This window comes from Martes martes (genome assembly GCF_963455335.1).
Source record: "Martes martes genome assembly, chromosome: 2".
NCBI classification, from domain to species: Eukaryota; Metazoa; Chordata; class Mammalia; order Carnivora; family Mustelidae; genus Martes; species Martes martes.
The window spans coordinates 145910236-145933267 of record NC_137889.1 but is presented as its reverse complement, the minus strand read 5'-3'; the positions used below and the strand labels follow the sequence as shown (position 1 = coordinate 145933267).

The window sequence follows — 23032 nt, the reverse complement described above, 5'->3', positions numbered from 1 at the left end:
GATGCTCTTGGAGGTCAGGTCTTAATAGGACTGGAGGGTCCTGCAAGGACTCCAGCGGGGGAGTGGCTCCATCCCACTTGCTTTGTGGAAGGGGCACTCTGGATGCTTCAGCATGTCTGAGAGTGGAAGCAAGGAGCTGGGGCGGGAGGCTATCACCGCAGCCTAGAGCTATCTGCCTCAAAGGACCAGGTGTTTCCCCCGCCCCCATCCTTTCTCAACACACAGGCATCCACTGACGCAGCTTGGGCCACGAGACCTGAGTTAGAGTACACACCCGAATTCCCCTACCTTGTTCCGCGGATCCCGCGCTGGGATGCCGAAGCTGTGTCGGATTGCGAAGAACGTTCTAAACGCTCCTCTCCTCTTTTGCACTCCCTTTTGTACCTCCCTCAGGAACCTCCTCGGGGACGGCCCTGTCTTATTCAGGCTTTGGCTACCCCCTGGTCCAAGCAAGGGACGCTGGCGGGTCAGGCCAGCTTGGTCCTGGAAGCCGGGTCTGTTCAGGCCTGGCATATGCTAACTCTGGCGCGTCACTGATGAACAAAATAGCCGTGACAAGGACACGTGCGCTGGTGGAACTGACAGTCCAGAGGCAGGGGGGCACACTTACTTATCAAAGAAAATGTGAAGAATGGGAGGCTCTGAATCATCAGGAGCCCCTTTGATCCCACTCTTCTGGCCCCCCAGGTAGGAATTTGCCTTTGGTTAAATACCAACTTTGCAAACGCCGGTCGCGAGAGCGCACGCGTCTGGGCCGGGAGTCTCGCCAGTGCGGAGAGTCCAGCCCCCGCCGCTCCCGCGGTCTAGGAGAAACAAAAGCAAAGCAGCACATCGCGAAGAAGCACGTCGGAGGGAGGTCGCGCCGCAGGCTGGGGACGCCCAGGTTGCTGTGCCAGCGATCAGGTGAACGTAAAGCTGCCCGCGCCGGGTAGAGCTCTACAGGCGCGGAGCCCGCGGGGCCGGCCGCGCAGCGACGCCACAGGCCGCCCGAGGTACTACAGCTCCCGCGCTCGCGGCCGCGGCGCCGGGGTGAGGGTGGGGAGGGCGATAGAGCGGGCGGGGCGGGGCGGGGGGGTGGTGCGGGGAGGCTAAAGACTGCCTCCAATGGTTCTACCAGACGCGCATGCCCGGCGCGCTGCTCCCCGCTCCGCGTGCCCTACTGCGCCGGCCCGCAGGGCTCCAGAGGCGGCGGAGCAGGGCGCGTGCCCCAAGAACACAGCGCAGCCAGGTGGCACAGGGTGTCTGGAACCCAAGACTGGTCTCAGGCGTGGCTGTCCGCCCTCTTTTGAGTTGATAAAAGCATCTCAGAGACCGGCAGTAACTTGTCCAAGGTCACACAGCCCGTACCAAAAAGTAACGGGATTGGGACTGGGACTCTGCAGCCTCCACCCAATGCGTCCCAGGAATGGGAGGAGCACTGAATTTGAGTATCTTTGTAGTCCTTCACGACTCTGGAGAACCTGAGCAAAGAGACGTTTTCCCCCCTCTTTCACGGGTGAGCAAACTAAAGCTCAAAGAACTTACTAGGCATTTCTGAAATATTTTAAACAAACTAACAAAGCCACTTCCTGGGGTCTCATCTTTATGCACAGTCTTGAAATGCCTGAGATGTACATGTCTTTGCCCGCCTCCGCCCCCTCCCCCCGAACTCCCGCAACTAGCCCAAAGATCCAGACCCTGTTGTTAGAGACCTGGCCCATTTCTGGGGCACATTGAGGGTGCAGTCCCTTCCTCTGAGCCACAAGGTCCTCACTAGCAGAATCCCAATAAATGACTCCCCAACATCACAATCCAGCATTATCTAGAACTGCAGTCCTTCCTTCTCTCCTTCAAACATGCCCAACTCTGCCCATCTCGGGGTCTTTGCATGTGCTCTTACCCTATGTGTGAAGCTCTCTTCCATCTTCCCATGCTGGATCCTACTGATGGCTTAGAGCTCATCTTCAAAGTCCCCTTCACTGAGCCTTTTTGATCATCCTTTCTCTTGCTTTGCACTCCCTTCCACACCACACTACCTAGTTTTTCCCCTTTGACCTCTAGCCCTCCCTAATATTAACTATATATTCCATTAATTGTCTGATCACCACCCCTAGCAACAGGAAGGCTCCCTGAAGAAGCCTGATTTTGTTCCTCAAGCACTCTGTCCTCAGCACCTAGCTTGCTTGTGTCTGCACTAAGTTAGAGCTCAGTGAATGTTTGTTGAATGAATAAGTAAATGAATGGACATCTCCCAACCCTTATACTCAATGACTGGTTTTGTTTGCATGTCTTCCCTCCTTTCTTCTATTTATCAGACAATCAAATCTGGCAGCCTGTATTAGTTTCTTAGGGCTGCTGTGACAAACAGAAATTTATTATCTCACCGTTCTGGAGAGGAAGTATAAAATGAAGGTATCAGCAGGCCCGTGCTCCTTGAGAATGCTATAGGGAGAGATTTTTTCTTGCCTTTCCCAGTTTCTGACAGCCCCAGGTGCTCCTTGGCTTGTGGCAACATAACCCCACACTGGCCTTGTCTTTGCATGGTGACCTTTCTCCCTGTGTTTCTCTGTGTCTTCACATGGCATTCGCCTCTCTGGATTTCTTCTTTTTTAAGGACACCAATTGCATTAGATTAGGGCGCACCTAATGACCTCATCTTAATTATGTCTGGGAAGACCTTTATTTCCAGATAAGGTCACATCCACAGGTGTGAATTTGCATTTACATTCACTGAGGATTGGGGCTTTAACATATCTTTTGCGGGGACATAATTCAACCTATAACAAAGGTGATCTATTGAGCACTGAAAAAAGATTTAGGCAAACTAAGCAGGACAGGGAAGAAGACACAATGGCAGCTGTAAAGGTCAGCCATGTGCCGTGGTTGAAGGTCCAGAAATAACATTTCCAGGTGAAGTCTCCTTTTCTTAAAGAGGGAACAATATGTCAACCTTAAGGGTTTCAATGGGAGTGATCTCTATTCCTTCTTGGCCCTTTTCCAAGCTGTAAACACTCCCACTTCCAGACCCTCCACAAAGCATTTTAATCTGACTGAATGTGGGCTTCTGGGAAATGTAAATCTGTCAGGGACTGCACTAAGCCTTGACCTGCTTTCTCTTGTCTACGGTAGACAATTCACCTGTGAGCTAGGTCTTACTGTTCGCTGAATTTTACATGAGAAGCTGAGGTTCAGACAGGTTAGGGAGCAGGCTCACAGCTTCTCTGTGCCTGACCTGGAATTCATAACAAGCTCTATCGAACTCCAGAAAAATCGCCAGGAAAGCCAGAGGTACTCTTTCATCAGTTGTGTGACCCAAGAGGGCAGAACTGTAAGGCATGAGTGGAAGTTACAAGGAGAGGCAACAATTCAGCTACGATTTAGGAAAAAATCTCTAATGCTTGGACTTCTGATTCTCTGATACTTAGAAATAACAGTGTTTCCTGATTTAGCTGCTTTTGCCACTAAGCGATTTCTAGGCCGTTTAGATTCTCAGTGTCCTTCCCAAGCCCACCCCTCTCTGAGGGAGATGGAACTCTTTGTGCACAAATGGGTTTTTCTGAGAAAAGGTCTGCTAGAGTTTCTGAGCGGTAGGAGATATAGGACCAAGAGGCTCCCTTACGAGGAATGAAGGTCGGGTCTTGCAGCAAGAGCAGGGGCAAGAATTTGCGGCTGGTGTTCAGTCTCGGGACTGGCATTCTCTTTGCCCTACTCTTGCTATTCAGGGTGGGCATTTCTTCCTGGCTGCTGGCCCTGTGCCTCACACTGTCTTCCTGAACTTCACTTCTCCGTGTTGAAGAACCGCCCCCAGTTCTGCCTCTCCTCCCTGCCTCTGGCCAATGTCCACGCACCCTGACCTCCAGCCTCCAACAGGAAGGTGTTGGAAACCAGCCGTGCTCCTTCCGGAGCTTTGAAATAAAATTTCGGCTGTTACTCCTGGAGAAACCGTGCTTGCCAGTGCCGGTGCCGGTGCCGCTGCTCCCTGCCACAGTCCGCTGTTCCTTGGGAGCACTTGCACTTTGTAGGGAGCCGCATCTGAGTCACTGATTATTGGGACTGGTCCCCTTCTTTCCTCAGAGAGGGGTCTATTCTAGGTACACTTTCTTTCCGGAAGGTCAAAAGTGCGCGTGTGCTTGGAGTGCAGCGAAGTTCCCGGAAAATGGTATTGGAGTCCAAGTAGCAGGAAAAAACACTAGCATTAAATGAGCTCACACCATCTCCAGACTCTCCCAACAATCATTGTCTCGCCTGGCCCTCAACAACCACCTATGTGATAGGTAAGACTCTGGGCTGCAGGTACGGTCTTCCCCGCCTTTAGTAAGGGCAACTCCGAGCCTCGGCGAGGTCAGGCGATTAAGGGGCTTCTTTGCCCAAGGTCCCAAAGCTAGAATGCAAACAAGTCCGGGAGACTCGGGATTCGAACCCGACTCAAGGCCGTATCATTCACTGCTGCTTTCAAAAGAGGAAGAAATTTGGAGGTTGAAGAGCTGGGCTCCTTTTCTCTCTCGCCCTCCCTCAGTCGATGCCGGACTTCAAGCTCCATGCGGGCAGGGAGCTACGGCGCCCTCGGCTTACACCCAGCACGGGCACACAGCGGGCGCTCGCGAACAGTCCTCCCCGGCGACATTGGAAGGAGATGGTTCCCCATTTGCCGGAGGCTCCTGAGCTTGCGGGCAACCAAGCAGAGGCCACTGCATGCAGTGGGTGTGGACGAGCTGGGTCGAGCTGGGAGCCCAGCACCCGGACCGAGATGGGTCTCCAGTTCCCGCGAGCGCGGAGACCCGGCCCCGGCAGGCTCTGACTTGGGGAACACCGGCGCCGCCCGCGCCGCAGCCGAGCCTCCGCGTCGTACTGCGCACGCGCGGCGCCGGCCCGACTCCGCCCCCCCGAGTAGGGACCTACAGCGGGCGCGGCGGAGGCGGAGGCGGTGGCGGCCTGCGGCCGGCGGTGTAGACGCCCCTTCCCGGGAGCCGGGACCCGCCGGCCGGGTGAGTGGCTGCGCCGGAGGGCGAGGGCCCCGGGTTCGCGCACAAGACGGGCGGGGCGGGCTGGGGCGCGGAGGCGGCTGCGGGGGCCGCGCGGGGCGGGGGGCGGCCTGAGGAGGCCGCGCCGGGGCGGGACGGGGCGGGCAGTCTGGGGCCGGGTCGTGCGGGCCACGGTATCCGCGTGTCGCGCGGTCGACTGGCCAGCCGCGTCGTAGCGTGAAGGCCCTCGGGGCGGGACGGGGACAGGCAGGGGGCTCCGGGCCCGGGGCCGCCCAGACCCTGGGGCCGCGGTGGCGGCGGCATGCGGGGCCTTTGTGCCGCCGCGACCCCGCAGGCTCGCCCCCCGCGCGTCGGTCGCGATTCGGGGCGGCGGCGTGCGGACTGCGGGGCCGCGGGTGTGGAGCCGCCGAGCCGGCCTCCTCCGCCCGCCCCCAGCGTTTTAAATGATGCATCTCCTGCGAGGATTTCTACCGGTCGCTCCGAGCAGGAAGTGTCGTCAGGAGGCCATTTTTAAAGCCTCCTGCGGGCCTGGGAGGTAAGCGTTGACGTGGTGGGACTCTCCGTCCGTAGTTGGAGGAGACCCCGCAGCCCCGCCACGGCCCGACCGGCCCCGGGAGACCACGCAGTGAGCCCCTGCGCCCCCCTTCCTAGCACCACGCTGTTAGATGAGGACTCGCCTTGGAGACCGTGTGCCCTCGGTGTGAGAGTGCCAACAATAAACTTGAAAACCGGACTGGCATTGTCTTTCCTTGAGAGTTGCGCGGCGTGTGCCCCGGGATGGGCTTGTGCACGGAGGACCTGGGCACCTTCTGCCGGAGAGAGGAGTCAGGGGAGGGTGGATGGGGAAGGTTTGACTTGCTCCGACGCTGGTGGCAGCCTTTGTGGGACCTCCCCATCCCAGCTGTCCTTTCTCTCTTGCGCTCCTGGGTTGTCGGGCGGTTTCAGGCAGGGTGCAAAGGAGTGCCTATTTCTTCACCGGAAAGGGAAACCAAAGGAGAGAAAGGAAGGGAACACTTAAGTTCCTCTGTGTAAATGTAGCGCATTAAAATAACGCTGACTTTAAAAACTAGGATAATGAACAATTAGTCTAACATTAAACAAGTTAAAAAGTGACTTAGCACTTTGTCCTCTATTTAACAGTCTACACAGCTGAACTGTAATGTGTTACAGTCTTTTAAGAATTATATCTCTTGAGTTTAGAACTGAAGTCACCAAGGTTAAGACAGCCGTGGTCTCCAGGAGCTTGTCCTGCTTTCCTAGAGGAAAGGAGGAAGAATAAGAATGTATGCCTTTATCTTTCTCTGAGTCAGGGATGCAAAGTTCAGCCCCTCGGTCATGTGTGTACACAATAGGAGATACTGGTGGAGGGTTCTCGAATCCCAGCAAATATTTGTTTAGAAATCAGTGTCATATAGTCTCTTCAGAATGCCAGGAGAACGTTAGCCTGTTTTAATCATCTGATATTAATGTTCTTTTTCACCTAGGATGCACTCTTTAAAATTATTTCTTATCCTAGATATAATATAGCCTTGAAAGATAACCCTTTTGTATGTATCCGGTTTTGTTATGCTGATAACATTCATTACAGATGCATTTTGAAGACAGACAAAGGAGGGTATTATTCCATTGAGCCTCCTTCCTGACATTACGTCAAACTAATGTATATTTTTAAAAATTCAGTGATACCAATGTGGGGGGAAAAAAAAAAAAAAACAATACCAGGATCTGCCCTGGTATATTTGCCTTTAAGTAAAGAGATCCAGGCCAGTTTTGGGGCAAGAGGAAGAACAAAGAACATTTTCATGATCGTTGCCATGAAGGCTGACATTTCATTCATTCAGTCATTTATTCATTCCCTCAACCAATATGTGTCGAGTGCCTCCTGTGCCAAGCCCTGTGCTGTTGATGGGTAAACAAGGTCCTCAGAGTGAGGCCTCCCAGTCTTGACTGTTCTCAAGCTGCCTGGGGTAGACTGCATTTTCTTTGTTCACATATGCCAGCCCAGCTAATTGCAATTTCCAGAAGCCATCCTTGGAATGAAGGGGGGTGGAGAGTCCAGAGACTGTAATCCAGATGTTCTCATCATGGAATAGGGGTGGTGAGGCAGCAGAATCACCTGGAAAAAATTGTAAACCGCGTGCCTCATCCCATTTCAGGAAAAGAGCAGTCTGATTTATTAGGTCACCTGAGTCCTAGGAAACCTTTTCTTTTTATTTTAAGCTCCTGTGTTACCTTGCCATACATCCCTGCTTGAGAAGCGTCTTGGGGGCTCATTCTCCTTATTTTCTGGAAGACAATTCCTGGGGAACCAAGGCTGCACAGACCCAGGACTTACATCCAGATGCCTGGCTTCTGCTGCACGGTATTTGTGCAGTGCTTGCAGCCTCACAGGATCCCTGGTGTAGAAGCCTGTGCCAGGGCCTGCAGATGTGAGGCTAGATGGGGCTTGGTGCCTGAGAAGACAAGGCCTGAAAGAAGGAACAGCCCTGGAACTTGCCACACTTTTGACTCATCTGCAGCTCAACAGCCCCAGGCAGGAAGTAAGAACAGTACCTGAGTGACAGCAGATGCTGTGACTTCAGTTCACAGTCTCGCACAGCCCACTAGCAGAAAGCAAAAGAATTTTGATTAGACACCAGCTGACCAACTCCATGACCGGGGAAAAGACACACAGCCTCTGCAGCTCTGTTATCTTAGAAGCAGCAGATAATTGAAGGTGTACTTTGAGGAATGTTGAGGTAATGTATGAATGTGCCTCTGCAGGCACCTGGCACCCCATCCACCTGACTTCAGTCAAGATGCTCCAGGATTGCCAAGGCCAGCCAGCCACCGAGAGCGTCCTGATCAGATCAGATCACTGATACAGCATTTACTGCTTCACTGAAAACACCCATTTACGACTGCTCTCTATCTCCCATTACACTCCTGAAAGACAGCAGCCATGGCAGGTGTGGGGGTAAAATAGTTTTGGTTTGTGCTCGTTATACGCACAAACTGCCAGGCATTGGTACCATGCCAGAAACAGTTACATTTCCAAGAATCTGCAAAGCGGTTACTGTCATTACATACTTTACAGAGAGTATCAGTGATGACATTTCCAAGGTCAAATGGCTAAGCAAGGGTAGGACCCAGCATCCCCTTGCCCAGTCATCCCACTACCTTCCAAGGGAGTGGCCTTGTCCCCATTTCCAGCACCCTTGGCTGGGATGGGTATATAAGAGATTGTACAACGACGTTCGTAATATTCTTGCCATTCCCACACAGTTCTGTGCACCTATAATGTCAGGTAGTGGTTCTTAACCTTGGCTGTATATTAGATTTATCTGGAAAGCTTTTAAAACTCCCAGAGCCTCCCACACACACAGTGGGGCCCAGGCATCATTACTTGTAAAGCTCTCCAGGTAATTCTAGTGTGCAGTAGGGTGACCATCCCAGGTACCTCCTTCAAAAATAAGTTTACCATCCTGGGGGTATTATGACAAGTGGGTCACTCTAATGCAGTCAAAGTTAATAATCACTGCTGTGGTGGGAGATACTTCTTCTGTATTTGATTATACTTTTTTATTAAATCCTTAATCCATTTCATCTACAAAACTTGGTTTTTCTTTAAGCCAAAACGGGGTGGGGGGGATACAGAAATATATGTGTCCTTCATTTTTGTCACCTTTAGAGACCTCAATTCCATAGGTGTGTTCAGTAACACACAATTTTGTAATGTTGCTTGTAATACTACTTTGTTTTTTACCTTGTATTTTTTTTTAATGCTAACAAGAGCATAATTTCCCCAGAACATTTCTTTTCCACATAGAGAACTGTAAGTTTGATACTTTAACACTCTGTCATTGGTCATATTCTTTCTGTTGAAAGGTCTTCTCTTACATTGTTAAAAAAAAAAAAAAACTATGTAATAACTTAGTTTTCTGATACAGTCTCAGTTGAAGAGCTTCACTGTGTCAAGTCTGTCTCCAAATAACTCCTTTGTAGCTGGGGCTGTGGAGGACATCCTGGCCTCCAGCCCCCGAGGATCTCATCTGGCTGATTTGTTAAGCTAAGAGTTTCTGCTTCTCAGGAGTTTCCCGGACTCCTCTATATTCATAGGAGTCTTACAATAACAGTTTGACTTATTTCTTAACAGAACATGTTCTGTTTGTTAAGCATAAGGTTACCTGCTGTCTGCATATACCTTTTCCCCACATCAGTGTGTAAATTAGTCATTACCATTCCTACTTTACAAGTGAGAAAACTCAGGCTCAGGGGAGGTTAATAGATCCAGATTTACACAGCTATTAAGTCTAAAATCTAGCTTTTAAACCTTGATCTTGACCTCCCAAGGTCATTGTCTTTTCCACTCTTAAACTTTCCCCTTAGAAAGTAGAGGAATCAGTACAGCAGCTTTCTTGTCCAGCCTTCTTGCCCCATTCTGTGCCCCAAGTGGTACATTTGGTTTCAGAAGGAAATCTAGAATCCCTAAAGCTATACACTTGTCAGCAACATTTGGAAGTATTTTTTTTTTTATTATTATTTTTGTCATTCAGGGGCCATCAATTTGCACTTCAGTCATTTCAAAGTGCAGGGTAGTTTGGCAAAAAGAAACACTTGGTGTTTTTCTTTCTTTAGAACTAGGTACCCTTTCAGTTCAGTTCTGATTCTTTGTAATGGTCTGAAAGAGTCCTTGCTGAGTGAGCTACCAGCTTCTTCGTAAACACCATTTACCTGGGCAGTGGTAGCACTTTACAGGCCTAATGTTGCCCCCCCCCCCAATCAGGTGTTACTGTCTACATGCTGCTGGGCACTTTGAGGTAGAATGCTTTAAAATTTTGCTTGCTGGGAACATTTCTTAGACCAGTCTTTGCTATAACTAAGTAGACAAAAGGAACAGGAAAAAAAAACTTTGAACCTCTCTGTCGCTGGCTGTGTGCTTTGTGTATGTTCTCTTGTTTGGCTCTCCTAATTACCTTTTAAATCTGAAGATCCTAAAGCCTGTTTCCTTGCCTGACAATGCACAGAGGGAATTACTTGCCTAAGGACCCCAAGACACAGGGACAGAATCACAGTTTGAACTGCAAACCTTCTAACTCCGTTCCCTTTGCTCATAGTACTGCAGCTCCGTCCCTGCACTGGCAGTGGATTTGGTAGAAGCCCCATGGAAGGATTCCGGGAGAGAGCGTCCTGACTCTGCTTCTCCATCCAGAAATGATGTGGCCAGTCAACTACTACTACTTAGTTTGGGGGACATCTCAGGAACCAAAACTAGGTGTTGATGCGGGCGGCATGTATGTGATGTAATTGGCTGGCCACCTCTCACACTACCATCTAGCTTGTAAATGTCCTTGCACTTACAGGGATATTTCACAGTTCAGCTGGGCTTGGAGAGGATCAGGGAATTCAGTAACTGGCTTATACATAAACCCAAGTTGTAGTGAGTACTCCCTTATGTGGTTCTTGCATCTTTTCACATTAGCCACTTTGCCTCTAAGGCTAGGTGACGGTCTTGGCTCCAGAGGTAAATTGTGTTTTAGGCTATACAACCCAGTAACTGTAATTAAAATCGTGATGTGAGATTCAGTGTACATTTGGGAAAAAGCAATCATTAGGCAGTGAAGAAGCATGTATTTTAGACCCTTTGACTATTCATGTGATTGGCATAATTTCTTTATTTTTTTAAGAGATTATGATGTGTAACTGACCTAAGCACTTTACATCACATTGTCATGTAATCTTCATGACACGCCTGTGACTAGGGACTATAAACAGGAATCGGACAATTGGCCCCAGGTCACACAGCTAGAAAGGGATGGCACTGGGATTTGAATCCCTGTACTATGATTCCTGAATCTGCAGCTTTAAATTGTGTCACTACTTACTTCTCTTCTGATTCTGTTGAGCATTTGACGTTTCCAGTATTTAGAAGTGCGATGCTTCCATCTTAATGAGAACTTGTATAACCCTCATGGTTTTTATAGGCTTTTCTTTTTAATAGGTTTTTATAGTGTCACTGACCTGGTGTCTGACAAACTTAGTCTTTCTCCATCCATCTGCATAATAAACTTAAGAAACCAGGCCAGGTGAGCTCAAAATCAAAAAGAAAAGGCAGCAGCAGGGAATGCTGCACAGCCTCTCCCTAGGAAGAGACAAGACTCAGGAAGCACATTTATGACAAACCATGCCCTTCTCTTTGGGGTGTGTCAGTCATCTTTAGCTGATGCTTTAGATAATTTTTACAGCTGATGCTGTAGATAATTCTGCATTAAAAAGCTCATTGCGTTCTATTAAAAAAACACAACTTATTATTCATCAGACATTTTATTTCTTGTGTCCACGGTTAATAATACTAAATATTTTCTGTGCTTTTGAAAGCCCTCCTAAGTTATCTTTAAAAATATTTACATGTTTCTAGTCCTAGGAGGTCAAATGCAGAGGTTTTGGGATAGAGACATGAGTTTGAAAGGTAGGTCAACACTGAAACTGCAGTTTACTGAGCGCCCTTCCAGTGTCGGGCATGCACGGCTTTTTATCATCTCATATAAGCTTCAGTCATCAGCTCCCTGGGCAGTAGTTTCCCAAGAGGACCCAGCTTCCCAGGTGGCTGGACCCTATGTGAGCCAGACAGAATGAGTTGCACAAAGGGAGTGGGCTCGCGAGCCAGTCACTCGGGTGCACCTGCAGTGACGTCAGATGCGCTCATGTGTGGCACCAGCAGCAAAGGCATCTTAGTTCTTCCCTGCCATTCACCACATCCATTCACACCTGTCATGGGGTGCGCTCAGATCTTTACCCCCCACAATTAGCCACAAGCATGGCATCTTTGTCATCTGAACTGAGGAAGTGCCAGTGTAGAAACACTGCATTATCTTGAGAATGGTTTAGAAGCCAGGAAGACACTTGGAACAGGTGACTGTAATCCGAATGTAGCTTAGATGTCTTGCCTCCCATTAAACATATTTGCTAATCACAGCCTCACACTTCCTACTGGCACTTGCTCCTAAGGATTCTTAACTCAGAATAACTGGCAAGATAGTTTTATGGAGATACTTCTGAGACGACTGCACTCCTTCAACGCTGTAGATGGTTTGGTTCATTCCCTGGGGACTTTCCTCCATCAGGATGCACTCCACTTCTTGCCAAGTATGTGATCTTACCGTCCAGTCTGTCTGGGACTTTGTCTGGGACTTCAAGTTTTCAGTTTTAGGAGGAATAATGTCTACAAGTTTTAAGAGGACTTGGAAAGAAAATGGCAAAACTGCTTTCTATAAATTTTGAAGAATCCCGGAGACTGGGAAAAGTGCTGGAAAACTAAAAATGCACAGTTGGAATCCTGGTTTGGGTGAGTCTTCAAATGGAGGAATCTCGTCTGAAGATTCTTGAGAATTTCTTAGAATTAATATGTAAGATGTTGAAGTAGTTGGTAAGCAGGTTGTGCCTGGCAAGTGAGTTACTTCTTTCCTCCCCTCTCTGCCCTCCCGTCCTCCTGTCCTCTTGCCCCCTCCCTCTCTCTAGATAGTAGGATTACGGGGCTAGTAGACAGCAGATTTGATATCAGCTGGTATGCAGATCTTTGGAACAGAATTGAGAACCAAGGACTAAATGAGAGAAAAGGTGTGCAAGTTGATCACGGTTCTGTCAAGGGGGATGAGGATATTTGTAGCCCCAGAACCAGGATATAAGAAAGTTACAAGGACAGTGGTTTCATTTTCATTTAAGGGCAAATTCTCAACAATGAGAACTACAGGACAATAAAATTAGCAGCCTAAAGACGGGAACAGTTTTGTTTATTGCAATATTAGACCATCAATTGCATGATCAACTGGTGAAGATGACTTAAAGGTTTGAAATGTTGCTGGCAGTTTCTTCCAGTGATTTCTAATACTGGCTTTTCACCACAACTCACTAGCATAGGGGTAAGTCCAGAATTGTCTGTCTCACCTGTGACACTGAGACTCTTCCACATTTGGGAGCCACTGGACCATTCCCTAACATAACCCAATATGTTAGAGTCCCCCTGTGCATTCTTGGAGCCATGGTTTTCTTAGCTTCTGGCCACAGATCTTGTTCCATTGTTTTGTTTTGTTTTAAGATTTTATTTATTTACTTGACAGAGATCACAAGTAGGCAGAGAGAGGCGGGGAAGCAGGCTTCCTGCTGAGCGGAGAGCCCGATGTGGGGCTCGATCCCAGGACCCTGAGATCATGAACCGAGCTGAAGGCAGAGGCTTTAACCCACTGAGCCACCCAGGTGCCCCTCTTGTTCCATTTTAATGGGATGAAAATGCCTATGTGAACACGTTGACGATAGCAGCATTCTCAGATGGTAGAAGCCTGTGATTTCAGGGGTCAGCACTGGGAGACTGGGCTTAGAAATCATGTAGCTGAATGTAGGTAAATAAGCAGGTGTGAAAGGGTGACTCGCTTGAGGAGTAGCAGAAGTTCTGCTTCTAGAAGTTCTGGTGCTAGTATTGTCCCTGTGGTCTCCCTTCACTAAATCCAGTTTACATCTCTGGAAAATGAAGTGCCTGGGAGCTTCTACGAGTGACTCCTAAAACTTTCACCTGTTGTGTATGCCAGGAGTGCAGTGGGAAATGGAAGTCCTTGTCTTTGCCCATTACCAGTTTGCTAGCTGGAGGCATTTGCACGTCTTGCCCTCTTCACAGTCCTCTTCCATAGGTATGTGTTCAAACACTAAAGGCAGAGGGAGCACCTTGTGACCCCACGGGCCTCTGCCCACTTGCTGTCTAAGTATTACATACACATTCATGGTGCGGCAAGTCTGATTGAGTCCTAGATGCCACCAGGGTTCTGCTGCATACTGAGAATTGCCTTTGAAAGGAAGCAGCTATCTTCTGCAAAAGCAAAATAGGGAAAGACAACAGTGTCAAAGAAAATAAACCCTGTAGTCAAACATGGTATGTTAAGTGGTCCTTTCCAAAAATGCTTTTAAAGACAGGTTTTATGGTGGATTTGAATATGCAATAAATACTTCTCTTGACCCAACAGAAGGGCCTTCTGCTCCCGCAGGTTGGCCTTTCAGACTTAAGTTTACGTGGCTTTGGGCCTGTGAGCACTGTGCCAGAACAAAGCTTCTAATCCCCCCCTCATATTGCTGCTCATCATTGAACAGACACTCACTGGGTATCTCTGTATGCCTCTTGACACTTAGAGAAGCACTTTGAAACTTCAGAAGTGTTCTCTTACACTCTCGAGCGTTTTAGTCATCGTGGCAGCGCTGTGGGAGAGGTTGGGTAAGTGTCCTTCATTCTAATTGCCAGATGAAAAGTTGAGGCTCAGAAGGCTTCAGTGGATTTTAGAAGGTCATAAAATAAAGGCTTTTTAGCAGATCCCCAAATAGAATTATTTTGTTTGGCTCCAAGTTCTTGTATGTTCTAGAAAAAAGCATGTGTACAAGGTAACTTTTTATAGAAGTCATCGTCAGCATTACACCTGTTGTGGCACTTGGTGTAGGGAAATTCGCATCTCTGCCACTGTGGCCCGGGCTGCCACCATCTCTCACCTCAGCCCCCCACACTGTCATTCCACCCTCACAGATACTTGTCCGTGCAGCGGTAGGGGCTTTGTGGGGGTACAAATCACAGTGGGCCAAGTCACTCTTCCAGTCTCCCCTATTATCTGTCTCAGGGACAGGAAAAGCCACATCCTTACGACTCTGTGCTAGACCTTTCCTTGATCGGCACCCCTCCTGCCTCTGACCATGTGGACTACTCCTTCTCTTCCCTCCTCTCCTCACTCAATACCCTCTGTTCTCCACCTCCTTGCCATTCCTCAGGGGGTCCAGGCCCACATCCCACAGACCTTTGCCTTCTCTCTGCCGGAAACTCCCTTCTCCCAGACAGCCCAGTCCTTGCTCCCTGGCCACTCTGAGGTCTCTGCTCAGAGGTCAGCCTAACGGGAGGCTCTCCTGACTCACCACACCATCCCATGCCAGCCCTGCAGCCTCATCACCTACTTACTCCCTGGCCCCTGGCCTGGCTTTATGGCTGTATTTTTATCAATTACTCATCACCACCTGAGAAATAACCCTGTTGCCTGTTTCCCCTCTCTAGACCCTCCTGATGTACGGACTGATCCTGGGTTTTGCTCACTGCTGGCTCGTAATAGACGCTCAGTAAGATGTTGATGGAATCAGTGTCTGTCTACCCAACATTGCCGGTGTATTACTGATTTCTTACATTTGTGAAAGCAAATGGAGCAAATGAGAGAACTGGGAATCCAAGCTGCCAGTTAGCTCTCATATAGAAACAAATGAACACTGGAGCCGAAGCCCTGGCTCTCTCCACCACTGGATAATTTGTGTGTTTAAAGTTGAAATAGCACCCTCCTGCACAAAGCTTTATTCAGGCTAATATGAAATTATACCTGTGAAATCACTGGGATGCTATCCGTGACCCCTAAAAATAACTGTCACATATCAGGGGCTCTTCTGAACGACAGCTGTGGTTTCCTTGTTGCCGGCCTGTTGTGGTTGGTCTAAAGGGATGAGTTTTAGGGGGCCGAATTTAAAAATGTCTTCCATTTAGGCTTCTTATTTGCCATTTCTGTTGTATCACATTTTAATGTCAATTTGTCTTTAAGAAAATATGTCAAGATTTAGCGTAAAAATCAAAGGTCATTGAAATAGAGGATACGTGTGGAAATAGCTTAACTAACCCTTAAGTTCATGTATTAACTGTGCTTTATGATGTCATTTCTTTTTCCCCCCTTTAGTGTTGCCTGGACTACCAGAGAATTGAGAACAATCCTATTTGGGGATCATACACTGACTGTGGTGGTTTATAAACAAGGATAACTGATGACACCCCCCAGGAAGTCACTGCTTCTCCTCCAGTCACGAAGTTAAATGAAGGATGGCCCCTAAGGGTTTTATCATGTGAAGTCTTCCTGAATTTTCTGGCTTTCTCTTTTTGGAAATGCAAATAAAGAAGATGAAGGATATTGGACAGCAGTTATATACCACTCAAGTGAATGATGGACATAATTCCTTGACCATGTCCCCCAAACAACCGAATGCCAATAGAGCCACTCGACCAGATAGACAAGAAGCGCAAGCTCTCTTGTGTCAAGGTTCAGAGGCAGAGGCTGCCATGATGACCATCGCTACGTGTATGAAGTGCAAGAGTGTTGACAAAATCCCGCTTCAAGATTTGAAAAAGGGTACTGGGCCAAGCCAGAAAGAAGACAAATACATTTGCTTCAGATGCAACCTCGGTGTGGCCACTTCCCATTTCCATTTTGTGAATAGTAATCCCAGTGCTACTCCTATAGGAAATAAAGCTGAAGCCATCGCCAGTTCCATCAATAACAAATTTAAGGTAAGGAACTTTAAGCCAGGCAAATACTATTGCGATAAATGTCGATTTTCCACAAAGGACCCTCTCCAGTACAAAAAGCACACGCTCCAACATGAAGAGATTAAATTCATCTGTTCTCACTGCAGCTACATTTCCTACACAAAAGGGGAGTTCCAGAGGCACCTGGTGAAACACACAGGCATATTCCCTTATCAATGTGAGTACTGCGACTATGGTGCTATTCGGAATGACTACATTGTCAAACACAGGCGCAGAGTGCATGAGAGGGCGGGGGGACGGCGACCGCCCAGAACTGTTGCCAAGCTGGAGCCAAAAAGAATCAGCACATCAAAACAAAACACAGAGCTCCTAAAAGCTCCCAATCCAAGGACTGCATTTCAAAATAAGTTGTCAGATCAACTCTCAAGGTTCTCCCTCCATACAAATAAAGACAAAATGCACAATATCATGTTGTTGCCAGAATCAAAGGAATACCAAAAAGATGTAGTGTGTATTCCAAATAAAGTGACCCTGATGGAGCAAAATGAAGGCAGTCTGTTTGAGAACAAAAGTGTGGAGGTGGAAGTGTTGTCCCCAGCAAAAGAGCCCGTCCAGCCAGGAATGCCGTTGACAGTGGTGGCACCAGCAGAACTTGTGGTCCCTGCCAACTGCTTGGCCCAGCTGATTGATGTGAAGGTCGTCAACGGGACCCAGCAGCTTGTCCTGAAACTGTTTCCTCTGGAAGAAAGTAACCGCCCCGAAGCTGGTGGGGGTGAAGGGGGTAATTCTGAGCATATGATTAAAGAGAAGGGTTCGGCTGAACCAGAAAAAATGGTTTCTGCAAGCCAAACAAAGTCACTGGCGATTGAAGGGAATGTTGGAAAACTGGCAGGCACTGATCATCTTCAATCGTCAGTTCAGAAACAACTTAAAAATGTGAAGTGGGTCAGGTCTTACGATTTTTTCATGTCAAATTCTAGTGTGCACAATCGAGAATCCCTTCTCTACCCAAATACAGTTGAGGACTTCCAGAAAAAAAGTAGTATCTATCCACATAGACCAGCTCTTCCTTCTCTCTCTTTAAGAGGTCATTCTCCAGCATCTGTAATAAAAAACAGTATTTTCCACAGTTTCAGAGCTGCATCAAACCCTTTTCCATATAAAGCTGCTGTTTCTTTTGCTGAAGATGGAAGGAACTCACTTGGTGACTCACAGCAGTTATATCCCCTGGCTGCGTCACCTGCAACCATGTCCTTCTCTGGAGAAAAGGGCTTGTTGCCTGTAAGTACAAGTAACTTGGAATCTAGACATGAGATCAGTATTCCTATAAAAATGGTTCCCTCTCATAGGAAGTTGAAAGACAAGCAGACCGAGGAACACAAGGCAGTTTCAAACACAAGCCAGATTTCTTCCCAACATAAAAGCGAGTATTTACACGTAAATATACCAGGAGAAGATAGAATCAGGTCTCAGCCGCCCGTGGAGGAGCCTTCAGAATTAAAGAATCCTGAAAGGACTAAGGACTCTTTCGATGGTCCAGTCATCTCATCAGTATTTTCTCTGAGCTCTGGGTCTGAAAATGTCCCTGAGGGCGTTAAGTGGAATAGTTCAACATCCAAAATAAAGTCAATTGAACTCTTGCGCAGAAAGATAGCTCAGTTAATTGAATCCTGTGGCAAGCCGTCATCTTTGTCTGCAAGTAATGCACATCGCCGTTCTGTAGGGCAGGCATCGAAGGGAACTTCGCAAGCTGCTCCTGAAGGTATTCACGAAATTAACGTGTCATTTGCCAGCACTGGCTATTCCCCAGGCACACTCCCGAAGCCTCAGGAGGATGGTGGTATCCATGGGCCACTCGCTCCTCCACAAATGTATCCACAGTTTATAGAAGGCAGCAGTGGGAAAACTGAAAGCAGAGTGACCAGGAAGGCCCATGTTACTACTCCAGTATTGATCCCCAAAGGGGCTGTGTTGAGGGTTCTTAATTCTTCTGAGGACACCCACATTATAGAGGCAACGTGTGAAGCACCGGTCAGCATACCTTGCCGTGAGACCCAGTTAATAAAACCCATTCCGTTCTGCCCAGTGAGACAGACAGACTCAGACCTACCGTCTTTGACAAATGAAAGTGGGCCCATAGATATGTCCCAAAATCTTGATATACCTCTTCGGCCAAAACCAAGAAAAGAGAGTGCTTTTTGTGGCACCATGCCTAAAAAAACTGGCCCCCTGCACGGTCAGCAAGGAAGCAGTGAACTGAGTAAGCAAGGCAAACTGCTTTCCAGAAGTCTTCCTATAAGTAAAAACAAAACCAAACCAGTGAATTCATCCAAGAAGAAAAGCAAAATCCAGGCTGATCCCAGCCGCTATCTCAAGGATCCTTCAATTTTTCAGGTTGCAAGACAGCTTCGACTGATTGCCGCTAAGCCAGACCAGTTGATTAAATGCCCCCGTCGGAACCAGCCCGTCATCGTGTTAAACCATCCTGATGTTGACTCTCCAGAAGTCACCAACGTGATGAAGGTAATCAATAAGTACAAAGGCAATGTCCTCAAAGTCGTCCTATCAGAGAGGACTAGGTGTCAGTTAGGCATCAGACGGCATCATGTTCGCCTGACGTACCAGAACGCAGAGGAGGCCAATCAGATAAAAAGGCAAATGATGTTGAAAATGAAACTTAAGAAGGTGCATAAAAACAACTATCAGGTGGTGGATTCCTTGCCTGATGACTCATCGCAGTGTATATTTAAGTGCTGGTTTTGTGGGCGGCTTTATGAAGACCAGGAAGAGTGGATGAGTCACGGCCAGCGGCATTTGATAGAGGCAACTAGAGATTGGGATGTTCTTTCTTCCAAGGGCAAATAAGTAAAAAATGGTCTTTGAAGCAAATTGTTTTTCTTACTTTTAGTTTATTTTAGTTTGTTTGTTTTTCCCCTCCCTCCCTGACTCAGTGGGAGAAATGCAGATTGTAGGAATGGGAGGATCATTCATTCTTCAGAAACCTTGTGAGATTGTTGAGAGCCAGAAGTCTTAACCTGAGATAACTGACTGGACCTTGGCAGGTGTTTTTAGCCCCCAGAATCGTATGCACAGATCTATGTACATGTGCTTTTCTGGAGAGAAGTGAAACTTCCAGATTTCCAGTTGAGATCTGAGGTGTCTTTGTTTAGCACCCCTTTTTTCTGAGTAGAAACAAATCTGGTGATCTGTTCAGGTGGACATGTTTAGGGTGTTCTTTGCTATGTTCTTTATTCAAAATGCTACTGAGGAATGAAACCCATATCTTGGTGTACACATCCATTTTTCTCTGCACTAACTTGTGCTGAATATTTGATACATAATGGAAATCATACATTCTACTTCATTATCTTAAATTGGGTTATAGAAAAGTGGCTCTTCCTTGAAATTCCTCACCCACTGGGCAGTACTCAGAAGTGTTGTCTCTAGCACAGAGCATTAGCTTTGCTTGGCCACTTGAAAGAATGATGCCAAGGGTTTGCCTGAATTTATTACTTCAGCAGTAGATGTTCGGGGAGGAAAGAAACCAAAGCTTTGCTTTCTTTTTAAATGTCCTGATTTATGACAGCTGGGGAGGGATTGTGCGTTTAAAAAAAAGGAGGAGAAGAAAAAGAAGGGTCACAGAGGTAAAATATCCAAAATTAAGGCTCCCGTGTGCCCTTACCACCCTCACAAACGTAAAGTAACTAGGTTAAAATGTGAATGAACAGGCTTCTTACAACATAGGTAAAACTGGGGAAGACAGTTCATGGTAGGACTGTGAAGAGAGTTATGACTTTATCGCGATCACTGGTTTCCTTTGAGAACTCTCAGACCAGGGCAAAGGCTGCGTGCACTTTCTCCACCACTTAGGATTTCAGACACTGCTCCCCCCCCCCCCCCGCCCCCGCCCCGCTCAGAGCCCGCTCTTCTGCCAGTTTTCTGAACAGGCTCTCCTGTGGAGTGAGACACTTCCCTATTCACCTCCTGTCCCCTTCCTTTTGTGCCTTTGAGGCCCCTTAAGGCTTTCCCTGATGAAAATCAACAAAATAGAAACATCCCACCATCTTCGTTGAGGTTACAGAAACACTATTCCTGGTTTTCACTGATAGTCACAGTCCACTTCTAACTTCTCTTTTCCAGTCTGTTCTCCCGATCGCTCACCTTTCCTAGGTAGTAACTCTAGAGAACACCTGCTTCCCTCTCCACCGATAGACACCAGAACCACGGCTGGTCCACAGGACACCTTGTGTGTGTTAGGAAAAACTCCTTCCGCACCTTTACCACCTCGTGGGCAGATTGGTGGCCTGGCAGAGGGAGCTCGGGCTGGATTTTGTCCTCACTCGCCCACTCCACCAGGCAACAGCCATCACGCGGAACACACCCACGCACCCGGCACAGTCACAGGGTGGCTCCAGCTCTGTTTTCCTCCTCCCTTTAAGACTGCTCCATCCTTAGGGAATTCTTTAGTGCAGTAAATGGCACTGGGGGCCGTTATAACTGGAAAAAACTTGAGTGAGATTTCCATTGTGCTGGTTAGTTGGAACTTTCTGTGTTTGTTTTGTTTTGTTTTGTTTTTACATGCGTGAAAGTCTTAGACTATCTTCTGATAGGTGGAATTGTAACTCTTTGCAGTTGGTTCTCATTACAGATAATCAACATTTCTTATGTCTAATTGAATGCATGATCATTAAGTTGGCTAATTGGTTAATTTTTATTGAAATTTAAAACTTGGGTTTTTTAGATGTGTATATATGCATGTGTGTACACATATAAATATTTTTTACCATATGAAAACTGCAGTAGCTAATTTTCTGATTTCCTATTTTATAATGAAATTATGTGGGCTGGAAAAATAGAAGACATTTTATATTCTAGAAATTATTTTGGAAGCACATTTTTATAATGGTGTGATCTCATTTTTAAGAAAATGAAAGCACAAGTAAGTGATGAGTCTGGTTTATATGAACAAACAGGAGTAGAAACCCCTGAGGATCATTCTGTTGCAGTATTTTATCCCCGCACATTTCTAGTTGGTGCTTTCCAGGAACTGGATCCCGCGTACCACTTCACCACATAGAGGAGAACGCTGCAGTATGAGCCGTGTGTAGATGTGTGCCCTGCCGGCAGAATGGAAGGCTCCTAACATACTGAGAAGAAAAGGCTGTGATTTTTTTATTTTTTATTTTTTCTCCTTCTATACCTCACTGCTTAGTAGCATCTTTCTTGAGAGGCTAGAGCATAACCTTTCAAGAAAAGTGACCATGAATCAGGTCAGTGTTAAGTGTCAACATGAAATATTTATACTTTGCAGCATCAACCGTTTTTCAAGTATTACCTAAAACTCCGCTTATGTACTTGTATGGAGCTAAATTTTATGAGTAGACTACGTAGCAAAGTTTTTTTGGAGATTTCCAGAGCTACAACACTTTTTTGAGGAATCAAGAAGGCTCCTGAAAGTCATAAAAAATGAGAAAGCAAAACATGTCTATCCTCCCTATATGAAGAACTTTGGGAAATAGCTTGTTAACATGTAGGTAAATGTCAGGAAACATTTCTAACAAAATTGAACAAGGTAGGAGTAGAACCATGTTGAGTATTTACATACTCCTACCTTGATTTTGAAGGACCTGTACTCGCTGAATTTTATTAATAGTACTTACTAATAAAATTTTACACTTATTTCTTAGAGTTTCTTACTTTTGGGGGCCAGAAGTGAGACGATCTTGTTATAGTTATGACAAAGTGAAAATTAAAAAAAAAAAAAAAAACCTCATAGTCGCATAGATAATATTTTACCCAAATTTTTATCCCCTCCCCAAAACATTTTGTGAGCCCTACTGTGGGCCAAATGCTGTTTGTTAAACTAAACTGAACACAGTATATTAACCCTCAAAAGCTCCATCCCTCTTTCTTTATGATCTACTAGGTGTAAACCATCCCTGGAAACAAAGATGTGGCATTGCTTGGCCTTTGGAATAATTTTTCAATCTGTAAATGCCAATATGAGCAGAAAACAAAACATTGACACGTTTTAAGCATTATTGTAAGTCCTGTGTGAACAGTTTGTGTGTCTGCTGCTCTGGTTTTGAAACACGTTTGTATATAGATATAGAAGTTGGCGTAAATTTTGTTAAATAAAGCAACCGTAAAATGTTCTCTGTCCTTTCATTTCAGTGTTCAGGGGACTATTCATGACATAGCCTATCTTGTGGGATAGGTCTCTGAAACCTGGAAAGGTGTCCTTCTGTACAGCACAGGTCCCTTGAGTTCCAGAGGGTATATTTTGAACTCAATGCACTGCTGGCTAGCCATGCATACTCTGAAATGACACCAGGTCCCTTTTTTCTTTTGCTCTGCCTTAAAGTCACAAGAGGTGCTGGTTTGGGCAGCAGTAACAATTTTCATCTCATGGTCTGTAGCCTGGTCAGAGATGGTATGTGGCCACTGCACCTGCCTCTCAGCTGGGAGGGGTTTGGGGTGGGAGAGCTCCCAAGTGGTTGATGAGCCTGCTGAACATGTGGGCAGCTGCACTGTGCCACCGTCTGTCCAAACATCCTCTCATCTGGTTCCACGCATACCTGGGAGGAAAGAGGATGAGGATGTTCAGGGCAGGGGTGGGGAGGGGGGGGTTCCCTCATTTCATTCCAAGGAATCAAAAAGGGAAAAGGAGAAATGGACTTGAGTTTTGGCAGATCCTGAGGAAAACATAAAGAGATGTGAGTTGCTTAAATTCAGCAGTTTGCTGTTCTCATTTGTTAGCTGAGAGGAGTTG

General features: G+C 47.0%; 1 protein-coding gene across 1 annotated transcript; it reads left to right on the top strand.

Moving 5' to 3' along the window:
- Positions 1-4869: 4869 nt before the first annotated feature.
- ZNF518B (zinc finger protein 518B) lies at positions 4870-21998 on the top strand. Its single transcript, XM_080796637.1, has 2 exons — positions 4870-4964; positions 15677-21998. Exon 2 carries the CDS (start codon positions 15880-15882, stop codon positions 19123-19125), a length of 3246 nt encoding a protein of 1081 aa, XP_080652763.1. The 5' UTR covers positions 4870-4964; positions 15677-15879; the 3' UTR covers positions 19126-21998.
- The last annotated feature ends 1034 nt before the right edge of the window (positions 21999-23032 follow it).

Bases quoted from the DNA above. Each gene is read 5' to 3' on its own strand.
- ZNF518B (XM_080796637.1), top strand. From the start codon at position 15,880: ATGCAAATAAAGAAGATGAAGGATATTGGACAGCAGTTATATACCACT.